General features: G+C 48.6%; 6 protein-coding genes across 6 annotated transcripts; 1 reads left to right on the plus strand and 5 right to left on the minus strand.

The window, feature by feature from the left end:
• Positions 1–620: 620 nt before the first annotated feature.
• N7508_006807 (chromatin-remodeling ATPase CHD1) lies at positions 621–5,087 on the plus strand (the record flags this gene model as incomplete). Its single annotated transcript, XM_058464873.1, has 1 exon — positions 621–5,087. The coding sequence occupies one exon, from the start codon at positions 621–623 to the stop codon at positions 5,085–5,087; it is 4,467 nt and encodes a 1,488-aa protein (XP_058318726.1).
• Positions 5,088–8,910: 3,823 nt separating this feature from the next.
• Positions 8,911–10,181, minus strand: N7508_006808 (C2H2-type zinc finger protein; the record flags this gene model as incomplete). Its single annotated transcript, XM_058464874.1, has 2 exons — positions 8,911–9,566; positions 9,635–10,181. The coding sequence occupies 2 exons, from the start codon at positions 10,179–10,181 to the stop codon at positions 8,911–8,913; spliced, it is 1,203 nt and encodes a 400-aa protein (XP_058318727.1).
• Positions 10,182–10,669: 488 nt separating this feature from the next.
• On the minus strand, positions 10,670–11,754 carry N7508_006809 (aldo/keto reductase family protein; the record flags this gene model as incomplete). The annotated part of the gene is made up of 3 exons (XM_058464875.1): positions 10,670–11,150; positions 11,209–11,641; positions 11,703–11,754. 3 exons carry the CDS (start codon positions 11,752–11,754, stop codon positions 10,670–10,672), a joined length of 966 nt encoding a protein of 321 aa, XP_058318728.1.
• An 808-nt stretch (positions 11,755–12,562) lies between these two features.
• Positions 12,563–13,189, minus strand: N7508_006810 (uncharacterized protein; the record flags this gene model as incomplete). The annotated part of the gene is made up of 2 exons (XM_058464876.1): positions 12,563–12,985; positions 13,043–13,189. 2 exons carry the CDS (start codon positions 13,187–13,189, stop codon positions 12,563–12,565), a joined length of 570 nt encoding a protein of 189 aa, XP_058318729.1.
• A 768-nt stretch (positions 13,190–13,957) lies between these two features.
• Positions 13,958–15,114, minus strand: N7508_006811 (uncharacterized protein; the record flags this gene model as incomplete). The annotated part of the gene is made up of 4 exons (XM_058464877.1): positions 13,958–13,996; positions 14,049–14,141; positions 14,200–14,414; positions 14,475–15,114. 4 exons carry the CDS (start codon positions 15,112–15,114, stop codon positions 13,958–13,960), a joined length of 987 nt encoding a protein of 328 aa, XP_058318730.1.
• A 500-nt stretch (positions 15,115–15,614) lies between these two features.
• N7508_006812 (uncharacterized protein) lies at positions 15,615–16,444 on the minus strand (the record flags this gene model as incomplete). Its single annotated transcript, XM_058464878.1, has 2 exons — positions 15,615–15,790; positions 15,859–16,444. 2 exons carry the CDS (start codon positions 16,442–16,444, stop codon positions 15,615–15,617), a joined length of 762 nt encoding a protein of 253 aa, XP_058318731.1.
• Positions 16,445–16,973: the final 529 nt, after the last annotated feature.

The following is a 16,973-nucleotide window of genomic DNA, read 5'->3' on the forward strand; positions in this document are numbered from 1 at the left end:
GGTGTCAAACTAAGCAAACCCTCAGTCCCCAATCCTCTTGTTCTTCCAAGTCTCGTCTCCTCTTCCCCCATACCAGCCAACGCTTCTCCCCCACCCACCATTTTCTTTTCCACATTGATCTCCCGATTCCCCGCTTTCGGGGTCACCACGCTATGGAGTGTAAGTGATTTTATCTTTTCATCGAGCTCAGAGTTGTCGCCCGAATCGTTCGCCGCGGTACATCTCCGCGCTCTTCGACCCACTGCATGAATCCTTGAATACCTCGTTTCTACTCCGATCTCTACATTGATGGACTGCGGTCCTGCGAGCAAGGTGTCGCTGCATTCTTCGAGTCTGATTGCGTGTGCCAACCTGGCCATTGCTTTCTCTTCACGTCCGGCCGCGTCCATCCCACCCGTCATCAAAAAACATGCCCTTCCATCAAACCCAATTTCCTGGCCTATTCTGCTGGGTTTATAGCTCCATTTGACGGCAATCTGGATCGCGTGACCTCGTTTTACCCATATCTGCCTCTTTCATGCCTGTCCCAGCCCGAATTGAGCTTCAATGCTGACTGCCCCTCGGTTATAGCCTCTGGCATGGTGATCCCATCTGCTCAAGAACCTCCTTCCACCTCAACGATGTCTAACGTATACCCTGCTTTGCCAGTCGCCGATGATAGCCATGGCGAAGGCAGTATGGTAGCGCCACCAGAACGCAGCCCGTCCGAACCTATCGATTCACATCCCGTCTCCGAGTCCTCCCCCGAACCCGATGCCGCGGACGACTCATATGATGGCGCGTCTGCAGATTCAGATGCTGAGGATGATGATGATGCTGCGGAGGATAACTATGATGACGAGGCCAATACATATAGTCGTGAAAACTCTTCATCCCCTGCCTCTGCTCCCGGTGGGAGGCGCGGATCGTCGCCGGTCTCCGAAACCGAGTTAATAAGACAAAATCCCGATTTGTATGGACTTCGTCGAAGTGGACGCGCTCGCACAACACGCCATCTCGCCGACTCGTCTGACTCGGAGTCAGATATTGTCGCGCCCCGTTCGAAACGTCGGCGTACCGAAACATCCCAACAGCCCTCCAAAGCCTCACGGTCCGCCACTGTGTCGTCACTATCGGAGTCAGACAGCGATGAGTATGGGGGAAAGAGTGCTCGTGCAAGCAAGGCACGAAGGCGCCGTCTCCAACAAACCACCAGCTATGAACCTTCCTTGAATGAGGTTCGCTTCTCAACGCGAACCGCTAATAAGGTGTCTAATTATAATGAAGAGGATGATGAGGATGAAGCCATGTTTGAAGAAGACCCGGAGGATCTTGCACCGAACTACTGGGCGGAAACCTATGTTGAAGACAACCGGCCTGCTGTCGATGTTGTTCTCAATCATCGCCTCAAGCAGGGTGTTGACCCCCAGACCCAGGATATCGACCGTAATGACTTTGAGTTTTGCATCAAGTGGCAAGACAAATCTCACTATCATGCCACATGGGAAAGCAACGAGTCCATGGCAAACTTCCGCAGCACGCGACGTGTTGACAACTACGTTCGAAAGGTGCTCAACGAGGATATCCGCTTACAGTATGGTGGCGACGTTCCCCCTGAAGACAGGGAAAAGTGGAACCTTGATCGCGAACGTGATGTCGAGGCAATCGAAGATTACAAAATGGTTGAACGAGTTATCGGTGTACGTGATAGTGAAGATGGCACCACCGAATACCTCGTCAAATGGAAACGCCTGTTCTACGACTCATGTACATGGGAACCCGAAGACTTGATCAGTGAGATTGCACAGCGCGAAATTGATCGTTTCTTGGATCGCACTGCTCGTCAACCTGTCTCCGATAAGAACGAAACCACCCTGGCTACACGCAAGTCGTTTGAGCCCATCCACGGTACCCCCAGCTTCTTACAAAACGGAGAGCTGAAGGATTTCCAGATCAAGGGACTGAATTTCTTGGCTTTCAACTGGGTCAGAGGTCGCAATGTGGTCCTGGCAGATGAGATGGGTCTTGGAAAGACTGTGCAAACCGTCTCGTTCATCAACTGGATGCGGCATGTCAGACGGCAGCAAGGTCCATTTATTGTCATCGTCCCCCTCTCCACAATGCCAGCTTGGGCTGACACATTCGACAATTGGACCCCAGACCTCAATTATGTGGTCTACAACGGTAGCGAAAAAGCTCGCTCCGTTCTTCGCGATTACGAGATGATGGTAGATGGGAATCCCAAGCGTCCCAAATTTCATGTCTTGTTAACCACCTACGAGTACGCAATGAACGATTCCCCCTTCCTTGGGCAATTCAAGTGGCAGTTCATGGCTGTCGATGAAGCCCACCGTCTCAAGAACCGTGACTCTCAACTTTATATCAAACTGTTTGAATGGAAGTGTCAGGCTCGTCTTCTGATCACTGGCACCCCAATCCAAAACAACCTCGCTGAACTTTCAGCTTTGATGGACTTCCTCAACCCAGGCCTGATTGAAGTCGATGTGGATATGGATCTGAATGCTGAAGCTGCATCGCAAAAGTTGGCAGAATTAACAGACGCTATTCAACCCTTCATGTTGCGTCGTACCAAGTCCAAGGTTGAGTCTGACCTTCCCCCCAAAACCGAAAAGATCATTCGAGTTGAACTGTCTGATGTTCAACTGGAATACTACAAGAATATTTTGACGAAGAACTACGCCGCGTTGAATGACGGAAATAGGGGAATGAAGCAATCTCTTTTGAATATCATGATGGAGTTGAAAAAAGCTAGCAACCATCCTTTCATGTTCCCCAACGCGGAAGCCAAGATTTTGGAAGGTAGCTCTCGCCGCGAAGATATTCTTCGTGCTATGATTACCAGTAGTGGAAAGATGATGCTTCTCGACCAGCTCCTCCGCAAGCTGCGAGGTGATGGCCATCGTGTTCTGATTTTCTGTCAGATGGTTGGCATGCTTAACATCCTGAGTGAATACATGGAGTACCGTGGCTATAAATACCAACGTCTCGATGGTACCATCCCATCTGCCTCGCGTCGTCTGGCCATTGAGCACTACAATGCACCGGGTAGCACCGATTTCGCATTCCTTCTCTCCACCCGTGCTGGTGGTCTCGGTATTAACCTGATGACTGCAGATACTGTTGTCCTGTTTGATTCGGATTGGAACCCCCAGGCTGATTTGCAGGCCATGGCTCGAGCTCATCGAATTGGCCAAACAAGACCTGTCAGCGTTTACCGTCTTGTCTCAAAGGATACAATTGAAGAGGAGGTCATTGAGAGAGCTCGCAACAAGCTCCTGCTTGAGTTCATTACTATCCAGCGTGGTGTCACAGACAAGGAAGCGTCTGAGATGCAAAACAAGATGGCTCGTGTTGTCAGCGAGCCCAATTCCACTGATGATATCTCTCGTATTCTCAAACGCCGTGGCCAGAAGATGTTCGAGCAAACCGACAATCAGAAGAAGTTAGAACAACTCGATATCGACTCTGTTCTTGCGAATGCAGAACTGCACCAAACCGAGGAGGCAGAGCAGATCCAGGCTGATGGTGGCGAGGAATTCTTGAAGGCTTTCGATTTCGTCGACATCAAGGTGGATGATCTCACCTGGGACGACATCATTCCCAAGGACCAACTCGATGAAATCAAGGCCGAGGAAAAGCGCAAGGATGATGAGGTTTATCTTGCTGAAGTGATTGAACAAAACCGACCCCGCAAACGTCACGCTCCCACAGACACTAAGGACTCACGAGAGGAACGTAAGGCAAAGCGTCTAGCGCGAGCTCAAGTCCACATCGATGATGGTGAGGATGACAGTGCCTCATTGGATCCCAAACGTCCTCTTGGAGAGAAAGAGTACCGTGCTCTCTCTCGAGCCTTCCTCCGCTACGGTGATATGGATGACTCTGAAGAGCTGATACTCGAGGACGCCCGATTGCAAACCCGCGATCGAGGCACTATTCGTGCAGCTCTTCGTGAAATTACTGACAAGGCCAACTCGCTTGTTCAAGAAAGCCTTGAACAATTGGAAGCAATGAAGCAATCAGGAAGAAATCCCACAAAGAAGGAGCAGAAGGCAGTTCTATTTGATCACCACGGCGTGAAACGCCTCAATGCCTGGACGATTGTTGAGCGTCCGCCTGACATGCGTCTCATCCGAAGCATCACAAATTCGCTGCCTGACTTCAGGACATTCCGTCTTCCTGAGGCTACTAAGACGGCGGACTACAGCTGCGTATGGGGCGCACGTGAGGATGGAATGCTTCTTGTTGGTATCGCGCGCCATGGATTTGGTGCATGGACTCAGATTCGTGATGATTCCGACCTTGGTCTTGGTGACAAATTCTTCCTCGAGGAACATCGAGTGGAACGAAAGACACAGCGTCTGCAGACCGAGGAGAAAGCCACGAAGTCTCCCGGTGCTGTACACCTTGTTCGACGAGCTGAATATCTCATGTCTGTTTTGAGGAACAAGTATAACAACAATGCCACCGCAAGAAGAGCAGTGGACAACCATCACCGGAACAACAAGCGGAATTCACGGGTTTCTGGAAGCGGTAGCGTTTCTGCCTCTCCGGCTCCCTCGGGTTCCCGCAAGGGCCACCGTGAGTCCGATCGTCCACGCCCACGCTCCCACACACATGGCGGCCGGGATGATCGGCATCACACTCCCAATCGCGACTCTCGCCCTCGATCTGGTATGGATATTGACCGTCCTCGCCATCGTTTGTCTGACGCGTCCAACGACGAACTTCGTCGACGCAAAGGACATGAAAATGGAAGTTCCAGCAAGGAGGATATGGCTTCCATGTTCTTCAGGCCCATTGTGGCCAACCTGAAGCAAGTGGCAATGATTACAGCCAAGAATTATCCCAGCAAGAACGAGAGGGCTCAGAAACTCCGTCTCACTCTTGTCAAAATTGGTGAATTCATTCGCAATACCTTGGAGGGCTCTCAATCGATGCCCTCCTTGGAAGTCCGCCTTTGGGATTACGTTTCGCTGAACTACTGGCCAAACAAGGAGGCCAGTGGAGCCAAGTTACAACAGATGTTCAACAAGGTCATGGAAGCAAGCAAAGCATCCAAGCCCTCTAACGGTACATCAGCGTAAGCCTTCTTTGGTTCCTGTTCATACAACGGACATAGGTGTTCTTGGTTTCAGATTATTCTCACATTAGCACGGTTTGATGACATGCATGTTCAGCGTTTCTTTGTCACAGATATCTATCCTTTCTCACGGTAGACACTTGCAACATATCCCCTTTTTTTCCTTATTGGTTTCTTCATTATTTCCTGCAAATTTCTTGATTTTGCACAATTTTGTACTCCGTTCATTCTGCATTCTTACATTGGACCCTGAACTTCAGCATTTGGACTTTTTTGAATTGCTGTTATTGTTACTCTTCCCGGGGCATCTCTCATGCTAAGGCGAAGGGAGACAGTCTGTCTTTTTTTTTCCTTTGCTCTGATTGAAGGTACATATGGATACAACTCCAACTCGTATGGCATTGCGAAAGGCGTCGAATGATTTGCGTGAAACCCAAAAGCACAGAAAGGACAGTTCCAGTTCAAAATGAGCACCACTTCACTTCACTTTTGGATCATCACTGCATGGCGTGTTTTCCCTTCTCTTTCTTCATCTTTGTCCTGCGGGGAACAGCTACACTAGACGCCCATCCCATGTTTGAATTTGGGTTGGTAGATCTAGGAAGTTGTCCCTCTGTTGCTATAATTTGCTGTCGGCTTTCATGCTCGCTGAGGCATACCGCCATGGATGATCCCACGGTATGCCTTAACGAGCCAAGGCCATGTTGATTTTGATTTTGCTTTTCTTCTCGGCATATGTATCTTATGGAGTGGCTGTCACGGCGTTGATTGATTTTCTTTGTATCTTCATGAGATCGATCACTCGGCGAGGCGCGCGTTATCTGTGTCATTTTTTTTCCTTTTCTGTGGAGTAGACCCAATGCCAGGATTATCGACCAAGACCGTCAGGTCTAGACGTGAAAAATTTCCTTATGTTAGGTAGAGTAAAAGAAAAGTGCAACCAACCTAGATGAATCCACAGCAATGTCACTGGATGCCAGCCTTTATGCTTCTACGGTACCGAATGGATGGTGATCAAGCTCAGTATACACTATATAGCTTATACTTCGTTTAGCACTCGTCTAGAGTTGGTGTGGGTGTTACTGAAGATGCTTGCCGAAAGAAGCGAGGTATGTATCTGTGACATGAAACTGCCACCTTGCGTGCATCAATAAGAGTGAAGTCTATTATCAAGGCCCGTAATACGCTTTTTATACATGTGACAATGTTATCAGATAGCATTTTACTAGAATATACCCCGACAAACAGAATGAAAGCCCATCAAGAGTGCAGATCATGTACAAAGACAAGAAACAGCACACCAGACACCCATACATACCGTTACCGGGATGAGCGCCCTATATCTGAAAAATAGAGCAGCAAAGATAGAAAATATCACAGGGAAAACCATCAAAAGCCCAAGCCGTGCTGTTCTATAGACCTTGCCCATGTCAATTGCGATCCTCATAATAGACAGAGACTGGCGCTGATCCAGAGGAACAGGGTCGATTCTTGTAATGATCCAGCACCATGGAATCGAAAGTAGGCCCAGAACACTGGGGATGATGCCTATTAGAGGAAACGTCATGTTCAGGTTCCAGAATGTCTTCCCGCTTAGCCCTGAGGGTAGAAGCTCATTGCCCAACATGAAAATCAGTGTCCCAGAGCCGACTCCCATTCAGGCATATATCAGTAGATGTTGGCAATGAAGATAACAGGGTTCAGACTGGAAGTCGCGCTTGCAAGTCAAAACAAGTCGCGTGCAGACGGAGACTGGTGGGGCTTGTATAATTTGGGAATCTGTGGGGAGAGACTCAAGAGTCGTCCACTGTTTCATCATATGGCAGATGCTGGCGTTGCTAGCCTCAGGGTGGGTGGGTAGCTGATCTATTTGTGCAATGCTCTCATCCTCACCCCGGATGGCATCTATTCTAGTCAGTAAGTTTTGATGGCTTCATAGATTAGCTGTAGCTTGAGTCACCTGAATAGACTTCTGCCATCAAGAGGGCTGGGACAAGAAGTGATAAGACGGGCACTAATTGGCCGAAATCCCAAGAGTTTACATCCAATGAAGAGAAAGTAGTCCTACTACGAAGACTTGCGGACGGTTCCCCACATCAAGGAAAAGAGCAACCAGAGTAACTTGACCTATTCAGAACCACAATACTCCGTACGGCGATGAGAGGGTGACTTACGCCAGAGAAAGTAGAGCTCAGGAAGTCCACCAGACATCGGCCAAACACAAAGATAGTCATTAAAAGCATGACCCAAGGCAAGCATATCACTTGCACAGATTTGCGAGCTCGATCCAACCTTCGACATGTCCACCCCAAGCTATTTATCCACAAATCTTCAGTGAATTTCGACACAGCTCTCGTGAAATGTTGAGCCGTCGCAGACATCTGCAGAAGACGGGCCACAAGTCCACCCACTATAAGGAATTCGGAAATGACAATTTGCGCCACTTGTCCAACAGCGCAAGAGATAAAGAAAGCACATCTGGGTCCAGAAATAACTGGCCTCGCCTTGGTTTCGGCATCAGGTATAACGCGCGCGGAAGGGATCAAGCCTATGGCTAACATTATTGCCAACCCACTCATCAGAAAGACTCGACAGTACCAAAGCCCGGGTTTCCGTTTAAAGTACAATGTTAGATATGGTAGACTTGCAATGTGGGTAGCCGAAGAGAACCATGCTAGGCTTGTGATTATCTCCCAGTGATAGAGTGAGAGATCGTTTGGGATTTGAGTATAGCTGCTGATTAGGATGGCAAGGCCGGTTACTAGCTGTTGATCACTCATGCACAATACTAGCTAAGAGGCATTTTAGTTTTGAAGGAATGTTTGCAGGTGATGAGAGCTCGGAGGTTCCGTCTCACTTACTGTTTCTAAAGGCTGTCGCCAGCGAGAAGATGGTGTCCACTTCAGTGTTCGCTGTATTGTTTGCCTGATAGACCGGTCTATCAGGTCCGGTTGGTGCTTGGAGGAGTCTTCGGCATTGTATCGTATTGAAATATAATGTAGCGTGAGACATAGCAGCGTTACCCAAGACGTTGCGAGAAACCCGATGACGACCTGGAATGAGCCAGGTCAACCCCATTACCTTTCCGTCAAGAAATTGTACATACACCAAGCCCTTCAATATCAGGATTTTTTCGGGGAAGGATAGGTCCATGACCCTGAACAGTCGGGAGCGGATACTGGAGTTGACCGGGGAGGATCTGCATAGTCGGACCCTCCTGTTGTGGACATGCTTAGTGACCTGCTCAATCGAATGTCAAGTCAAGTTGGCGCCAAATTGAGGGTTTTGGGGGAATCACGACCATTGGGGGTTTGAAGAGTTTCTTAGCTACCGTTAGCTACTGTGATCGAGACAGTGCAACTGCAGCTATGACACAACGCTGCGTATGAAACCCTCGCACTAACATATATGGTTTCTTGGCTGTAGATCTTGCATCCCTCTTACCCTCTGTCAAGTATCACAGTGGTGGCGGGAAGACCGCAGAAATTATGGCCAGGACAACTTCCGTACGGTTCGCTGACAACTAGTGAGTATATAAGAGCCAATGTGTTCATCAACACATCTGACATCAGAAGCGTCGTTTTAGATAGGAGGTTCAAGGAGACCTCAAAAATCATTATCGACAGTATCATTTTAGGCATCACCCATGGTAGTGAGCCATTGTTGGGCAAGGGCCGAAAGCTATTCATACATCCCATCGAAATTACGTCCTTTCCCCGGGCAAAGGGGAATGCAAGGAAAAAGAATTGCAGGGCCAAACGCCATGCACGCCATAGTACAAAAATAAAAAAGAAGCGGAGGAATTGAGAGAAAAAGAGAGCATCCGGCTAAGCACTGCCCTCAACATGGGGGTGCGGGTGCGGGTGCGGCAGCTCAATAGACTTCTCCTGTAGCTGCTCCTGCTGATTCTGGAACTGCTGCTGTTGCTGCTGCAGCTTCTCCAGGCTGGTGGTGAGGTTTGCTGGAGGCACAGACCCCACAATGGCACTGAAGAGACCTAGCTCAGCATCAATAAGATCATCAAAGATGACTTCTTTCTCGCGCCATGCATGCTCGCGCCTCGGCCGGATCTCCTCCCACTCAGCTTGCAGCTGCGCAGTTTCTTTCCCTGCCCATGCAATCTGTCGACGGAGCAGACGGTATAGGTCACGCGGAGGCAAGGACAGCTCATGCTGGTCGAAGTTGAGCTCGGGTCCGAACTCCGGCATCGTGGTCTCGTCGAGATCTGGTAATTCATTCGTGTTGATGATGGGGTTGGATGGGATGGCAGTTTCAGTGTGGGGCTCGGACTCGGTGCCCGGCTCCTTGGGCTGAGAGAGCTTCAGGCGGATGCGTTGGACCTTCGAGGCTGGGGTGCCGGCCGTGCTGCCAGGGGCAGCGTGGACCTTGGAAAGAGAGTCGATGGGGCGCATCGTGTCTGTCTCGTGCACGGAGCGCATGTGCTTGGTCAGGGCGTCTGATCGAGTGAAGTTGCGGTCACATTCTGTTGGGTATGATCAGTATGCTGACGTTGGCTATCGAGGGCAACGGCTAATTCTGAGGGTAACAAACCAGGTAGCGTGCAGTAGAAGGGTTTTTCGCGGGTGTGACTTCTCATATGTGCGCGCAGAGCATAAGCGCTGGCATGTGTTTGACCTTTACGGGTGCAGTCGGTCCACTCGCACGAGTACCGTTTCTGTCGGCTGCCGATGTGCTCATTGTGAAGGTGCTGCACCAACCCATCCATGTTTCCGAGGTCACCGGCGGTACATCCATCCCATCGACAGATGGTGACTTGATCGGTACTCTGGCCGCTATAGTCATCTTCCTGGTTGGTACCCAGGATGCCGAGTATGCTAGGGGAGTTCGGGATGTCGCCGGAGCTATCTGAGGAGATCGAGTCTGTCGGGGAGGGAGGTGGTTGATTGTCATCCTGGGCTGTGGAGAGGGGAGTTTGACGGTCCCATGATGCAACGCCAGTGCGACGTCGCTTCGAGGGTGGCATATTCGACATCGAGGGCGAATGCGCGCGGCTGTCTTGTTTCATTGATTCATGATCCGAGGTCTCGAGGGACCCGACCGATGAAAGAGGAGAGCCAGGAGATTCTCTTGAAGCCATTGTGATATGAAAGTACTTGCACAATGGGAGAAAAGTGGCAAACGAGATTGGATTTGGAAGCTGTCGCGACGGCATCGCGATGCGAGGAGGCATACACGGTCACATGACCGCGATTGACCACTTGGACGCACGTGATGAGTACACACAAAGGCGTCACCGCGCTCGTCTCTTTCGTTGTTCACTCACTGCAACTACTTTGAGGCTGCACTACATGATGTTGTTTTGTACTTTACTAAAGTAATACATATCTTCATACCAGCCTACTAACTCAACGGTAAGATTTCGCTTGTTTTTCTCTTCCCCGCCTTGTTTTAATGATGATTATTCGAAAGAATTCTGCAATTCCGACAACCTCCGTGTATTCAATGCATTGTGAGGTTGCATGTTGACTTATTCTACACTTGATCTGACATGTGAAAACACTCAATGGCTTTAAATTGTGACTTTATATATCCCATTGCATAGCTAACAAGCTCAAAGCATATTATCTAGTACCGAGGCCCAGCAACAACGTGCGCCTTCAGAATGGTATCGATCTCAGCGAGCTCAGCATCTGTCAACGTCTGCACACCACCCATGTTCTGAACCACCTTGTCCTTCGTAGTACCGCCAGGAATGGGGATAATAGTGGGCATACCTGGCCTGCCGCTCTGGCTGCGAATCCAGGCCAGGGCAATTTGAGCCGGGGCGACGCTCTTGCGAGTGGCCAGGTCACTGACAGCCTTGATGAGCTTCAGGTTTTCCTGGAAGTTCTCTTCTTGGAAGCGGGACATGTGTCGTCGGAAGTCACCTTCGGGAATGTCTGCGAGGGAGGTGACAGCTCCTGTGAGCACACCCCGACCCAGTGGCGAGTAAGCAATGACCGGGATCTGGAGCTCAGCACAGGTCTTGGCGATGCCGTTCTCTAGGATATCAGTAGACCAGAGTGACATCTCAACCTCGACAGCGGCGATGGGGTGTATTTTGTGACTGTAGAAGTAATTAGCACGGTTTCTAATTAGATTGATATCATGAAGATTGGACGTACGCTCGACGAATTGTCTCCGCATCAACCTCACTCAGACCAATGCCTCCAATCTTGCCCTCCTTAACATAATCCGCGAGGACCTTCACAGTATTCTCAACAGGGGATTTCGCATCCTGACGGGCACATTCGAAGATGTCAAGCTTTTTCTTGCCGTCAAGGACACGGAGACACTCATCCACGCTACGACGGATGTTCTCCTCGGAGCCATCGGGAATGAGTTGTCCCGGTTTCAAGCCACCCTTGATGCTGAGAACGACCTTCTCGGCATTCTCGGGGTACTTGGTGAAGTACTGGTTCAGCAGGTGGAGAGAGTTGAACTCCGGGGTGCCGTAGAGCTCGCCACCGTTCCAGAAGTTGGCACCCAGCTCGAGAGCCGTGTTCAGGGTCTCAAAGCATGTCTCCTGGGATGGAGGCTGAGGGTTCCATGTCATTCCTAGTGACTTGGTCAGTATCTGTTCATCGACTGCTCTGCTGTCTTTGGAAGGGAAACACACTCATGGTGCCGTACCCGGTAGGGCCGACTTCTTTACCAACAAGAGAAGGCATCTTAGGTCAGACTGGGGTGAGTATAAAATTTATAGAGAGGCTTGAGTATAGAATAGGTGAATGGTGAGAGAGAAGCAAAAAGGTGAAGCGGTTCCGGTTCTCTTATGGTTTTTGCATTTGCCCCGCCGAGTTCAATCGAAGACGATCAACAGATGTTCAACATCCACAAGACTCGTAGCATTGTGGCAGTAATAGACTTTCATTCCAGCATCTTCTGTTTTGTTCGGTCTCCGGGCATCTTTCGCCTATTTGCGTCCGGAGATGTTGGCGGAAATCGAGGATCGGAGTTAAGGGAGATAACTGCAAATACAAGCTCCACTTCAAGCCCGACTATCAATTCTTGGTTTCGTTCTTTCTTGTTATTTGGAGGTTTTCGATCTCAATGAGTTCTTGGAGCTGAAACTGAAAGGTCTTTGTAGTTGAATGGTTGTAGCCAAACATTGCACTATCTCGAATTATTTTCAAAGGACCTACCTGGTCGTCTCGTGTTCAGATTTCTTCACTATCATCTTCACTATCATTTCCAACCCAAGAACCCAACTTCCAACCGCCTCTTACGAATGAACAAAATTTGATCATTACGCGAACCCCAGAAATCAAAACCAGAATGTCAATTTCGATACTCTGGCAAAAGTACAAAATGAATTGTCTATCGTAAAGTTCAAAGCTAGAACGAGAAATGTAGAAAATTGCATATCAAAAGTAGTAGTACATCGTAAAGAAACAAACTCAAGCAAATAATTTTCCCTTGAAAAGTTCCATAAATCAATAATACTTCATCAGACCCTCCATATCCATAACAACCATCTCATCCACCTCGGATAAACCCATCCAAGCCAATCTCATCAGAGCTATCAATAACATTGCCAATCCGGTGCTTTACTTCCTTGTACATAGCCTCAAAGAGACGTGGAAAGTCTTCAGAAGTGATCTTCTTGTTGCTACCCCATCCAGGTAGGATCTGAACGTTCTCAATGGGCTTGTTGCTGCTTTCCTCGTGCTTGACTGTGTGCGTGTAGCCCGCACCGTTGCTCCCGTAGGTAGGCGTGTAGCTCACGGAGCTGGAGTAGGTAATATGTGTAGTTGGTGTGGCTGTTTCATTCTCCGGCTGGCCTTGTTCGGTTTTCATGACTGCTGTGGTTGGTGTACCGGTTCGTGTTTTCTCTGGCTCGTCTAGGCCTAGCCCTTGCAAGAGGTCAAGGATGTACCCTTCAGTGTCGGGGATCAGTCGCTGTACTTCGATTAGTCAATTTCCAAGATAAACATGGGTTTTAGCTCATTCACTCACAGGAGAGCGAGATTCAACTTTAGTCGGCTGCTCTGCCTCCATTTCTTGCGTTGATGCACGAACTGGGGCAGCATTGACAGCTGATACTGCTAGCAGTGCTAGCACAGCAACAGTGAGCCATGATGGCCTTGAGATCATTTGCGACATGTTGTACTTGAATTGATGTGTGGTTTGTTATAGATTGGTATAGCTTTGGGAACAGGATACCTCTAATAAGAGCAAAGAGGTCTATCCACGAGCGTCACAACAATCACAACCAGTGGGCGATCAGTGGGCGATCAGTGACCCATAGGTACTTCATATACAGTGCTTTGTTTGTGTGAAATTAGCGAAATACCACCTGCCGTACTTTGGAATGAGGTTCCGTAGAACCCAAATGCCAATGTTTAGTTTTTACCAAATTAGTGTCCCTCTATTGCACTATCAGATCAAATTGGACTCGGATTTGTGTGATCAGAATAGTTCTGGGTCATTATCGTTGTAGTAATATTCCATGGAAAGTGGCTTTTTTTGGCAGTACTCCGTAGGGCCATTCATAGATCTAGGGATAAGCCTGTGCCCATGTTGATCACCAAAAATGACACATAGCATTCCAAGCATTGTTCTCCTGCGAATCAGATTTACCCTGGTTTAATCATAATGATAACATCAAGGCGATATTCCTGGGTCTAACTTTTTTAAGGGGTTTACTGGAATGAGAAAGCGATACTGTCTCATGCTCGCATGGTTCACTCCCAAGATATCTCCCATGCAACTTCAACCAAGCCAAGCCATGCAGTTGACTGAAAATGTTACCATAATTAGAACCAAATTGGATTTCGACGCAAGTCATCATAGGCTGCTTCATCATACACCACACAGTCTTGGTAAATAACCACGCTAAACCCAGATATATGCTGGAGCACCACATCCATCTTAAACACCATCGCCGAACTTGTAAAAGTTCATCCATCTCTGCAATTACTTCTTAGTTATTCATTTTAGTTATAGCAATAAGAAAACTCACCTTATCATAAGGCTTGGACGAGTCGCAGAACCGTAGATCGGTAGCAAGGCGGATGACATTGTCGGAATCATTGTTAATAGTCGAAGCATGAATCTGCAGCCCATTTATTAGCGCCCAGCACTGATCATGAAGAAAAGGACGGAGTATTCACCATATGAGGCTTGTGTAGCACCACATCTCCAGCCTCGTATGCCGACACCAACCAGCGACGGCCATTCTCCCGGGCGAATTCACTCGGGAACTCGGAGAGCAAACCAGTTGTCATCATGTTTGTGTTAAAAGCGGAGTTGGCCTCCTCGTCGGTCATGCCAGCTGCCTTCGCCTTGGTATAGAAGGCCTGTTCCAACTTGAGTCCGACTTTGTCGCCTGTTGCATAAACTCAATTAGTACCCATGATGCGAGTAAAATAAGAACAATATAGTTAACAAGTAGACATGCCGTCTTCCAGGTAGATCAGACCACCACCATTAATCTTAATATCACCCATAGGAACCCAAGCAGTAACACTTGTCGGATCACCATATCTCAAGAAGATCTGATCATAGTGCACGCCAATAGGCTTCGATCCAGGTATATTATTCCGCAGCAAAGTACGGCGTAGATTCAGCGTATCCTTCCCCCAATCCGAAAACTTCGCGACAAATTTATATAGCGCCGGGTGGTTGCAGAACTTCTCGGCGTACCAGTCCTGGTAATGTGCATCGAGGGCCAGATCAACGAACGCGGCTGCCCGGTCACCACCGGGCTTGCCATTCCCACCGATATGACCGGCACCAATGCCTGGATAGTCGAGGTGACTCTTGGCTGGGTCGAAGATGCCCTCTACTGGTTCTGTGTCGGGCTTCAGGACGCCTGTTGATTGCAAGGAAGAGAAGTATGAATTGCGGGCGTCGAGGACATCCTGGCGGGGGAGGACTTGCTTTAGGAAGAGATAGCCGTCTTTCTCGTATCTTTTGCGGAGTTCTTCTAGGGGGAGGGATGGCTCTGAGGGGCGGAGGAAAGCTGCATTCTCGGAGGTCAAGGGACCGTCGTTCACGGCGATGTTGTCTGCTTGAAGGCCGACCATTGCGGGTGTGATAATTGAACTTTTCTTTTGAGGTTCACGTTCAGAAGATAATTTTGTCCGGACAATGTCACCTCTTTATAGCCTGGCTATGTTCCAGTTCCACGGAGGGGTATGTATATCATCTGGGAGAGTGGCCAACCAAACAGCAAATAAGTTAAACGCTGACCACGGTGCCCCGCATTTCTGTGTAAGTTGAACTGCATGACTTGTTTGAATGACTGACTGCATAGATCAGGAGGGATGGAGACACAGCAACAAAGAGTAACATTTTCCGCAATAATGTACAGTACAGATTGCCTTGCTGGATCCAATTGACGCCATGTGGAGAAACTACTGCGGATCCAGTGCGGGAAATATTTCTGTTTCTGCTCAACTACTCGGTTTATTTGCATCCTCCGCTCTTATATTGGATATTTGTAGATCCGGACATCCCACATCTCGGTTTTATTATACCTGTGTACGTATATATCGGACATTATCCGATCATATTACTTAGTCCCTCAAGCTGCATTCTCTTTCCAATCACTCAGATCCCACGATCCAACCCCATCCCCAATACTTAACCACAGCGTCGTGAACAAGATCTGTTCATAAACAACTGACGCAGCAGCTCTCGCACGAGCATGCCACGGCCCCCGACCACCAAGTCTAGCATCATCCTGATTCCGCCAAATACCTGAAACAAGTATAAGCCGGAGCTATCACCAACAAAGTATGAAAAAGGAACAAAGAGACCATACTCACAAGTGGCCAAATTCCTCCCGAGCTCATCCTTAGCCCCAAACCAATACTTTAACAAACCTCCACTAGCCATAGCCTCCCGATGTGAATGCGCATCAAGCGCATACAAATAATCCGAATCAACATCCGGCAACAGTGTAGACCGGAAAATAACAACATAATAGGAACGTCTCTTCCACGTAAGGTCCTCCGACTCGGAGAATGCCTTCAACAACTCGAATACTTCCGTCCAATTGAAGGACTCTGTATATGGCGCCGTGGCATAGTCGGCCCGCGTGGGCTTCAGATATGTCAATGCCAATGCGAGGAGGCGGTCTTGTTGTTCCAATTTCGATATATCCAGTAGGTGGGTGGCGCTGTTGTAGGGTGAGGTGATGAGGCGAGTATCTGTTTCTTGGGATTTTCGTCGGGGTTGTAATTGTTGGGCTGCGGCTGCTTGGAAGCGGTGCGGGTCGAAGTCTGTTGTTACATGGCTGTGGTGGAGGATTTGGGTTAAAGGCGAGGTTCTGGGAGGAACTGATTCTTTGGGGTTGGTTTCGGTTATTGTGATGGTTGTGTTGGTGGTTGTTGAGGCGGTTTTCAATGTCATGCTTTAGTTCGTTGATGGCGACGTCGGGTATAATGTTTGAAGGGGTGCTTATGTATATTTCTTTCGAGGTAGGTAGAACACTCAATTGCAAGTAATTTGGACAAATTAATGTCCAGAAATGTGCGATGTATCAAATAGAAATCCGTTGAATAAGCTGAAATATATCTCTTCACATTTGTCTTGTGCCACATTCCACGGATATTGCGAGATCGTTCACTTGCCGCAACTTAAGCACGCCATTTGGACCACTTAAAGGCAATTTCGGAATTGAGTTACTCACAATTCGAGAACTTGAGGCAAACCCCCGCCATTCATCAAATATTCCAAAACAGGCACGTGTTGTCGCTGAGCCCTAAAACCGTTGGGTCGTGGATAGGACCGCCTCGAGAAGTAAGGTACGATTCTTAATCCCACGCTAGGTCCTCCCAATGTTACTCTCGAAGGATGAGTTGAAGTCATAGCAAGTTTATTGATTTTAAAATTGGGCTGTCTAATGTACAAACGAGTTGGTATCACGTAATTCATAGAA

This window comes from Penicillium antarcticum, assembly GCF_028974205.1.
Source record: "Penicillium antarcticum strain IBT 31339 chromosome Unknown utg000006l_segment0_segment0, whole genome shotgun sequence".
NCBI lineage: Eukaryota > Fungi > Ascomycota > Eurotiomycetes > Eurotiales > Aspergillaceae > Penicillium > Penicillium antarcticum.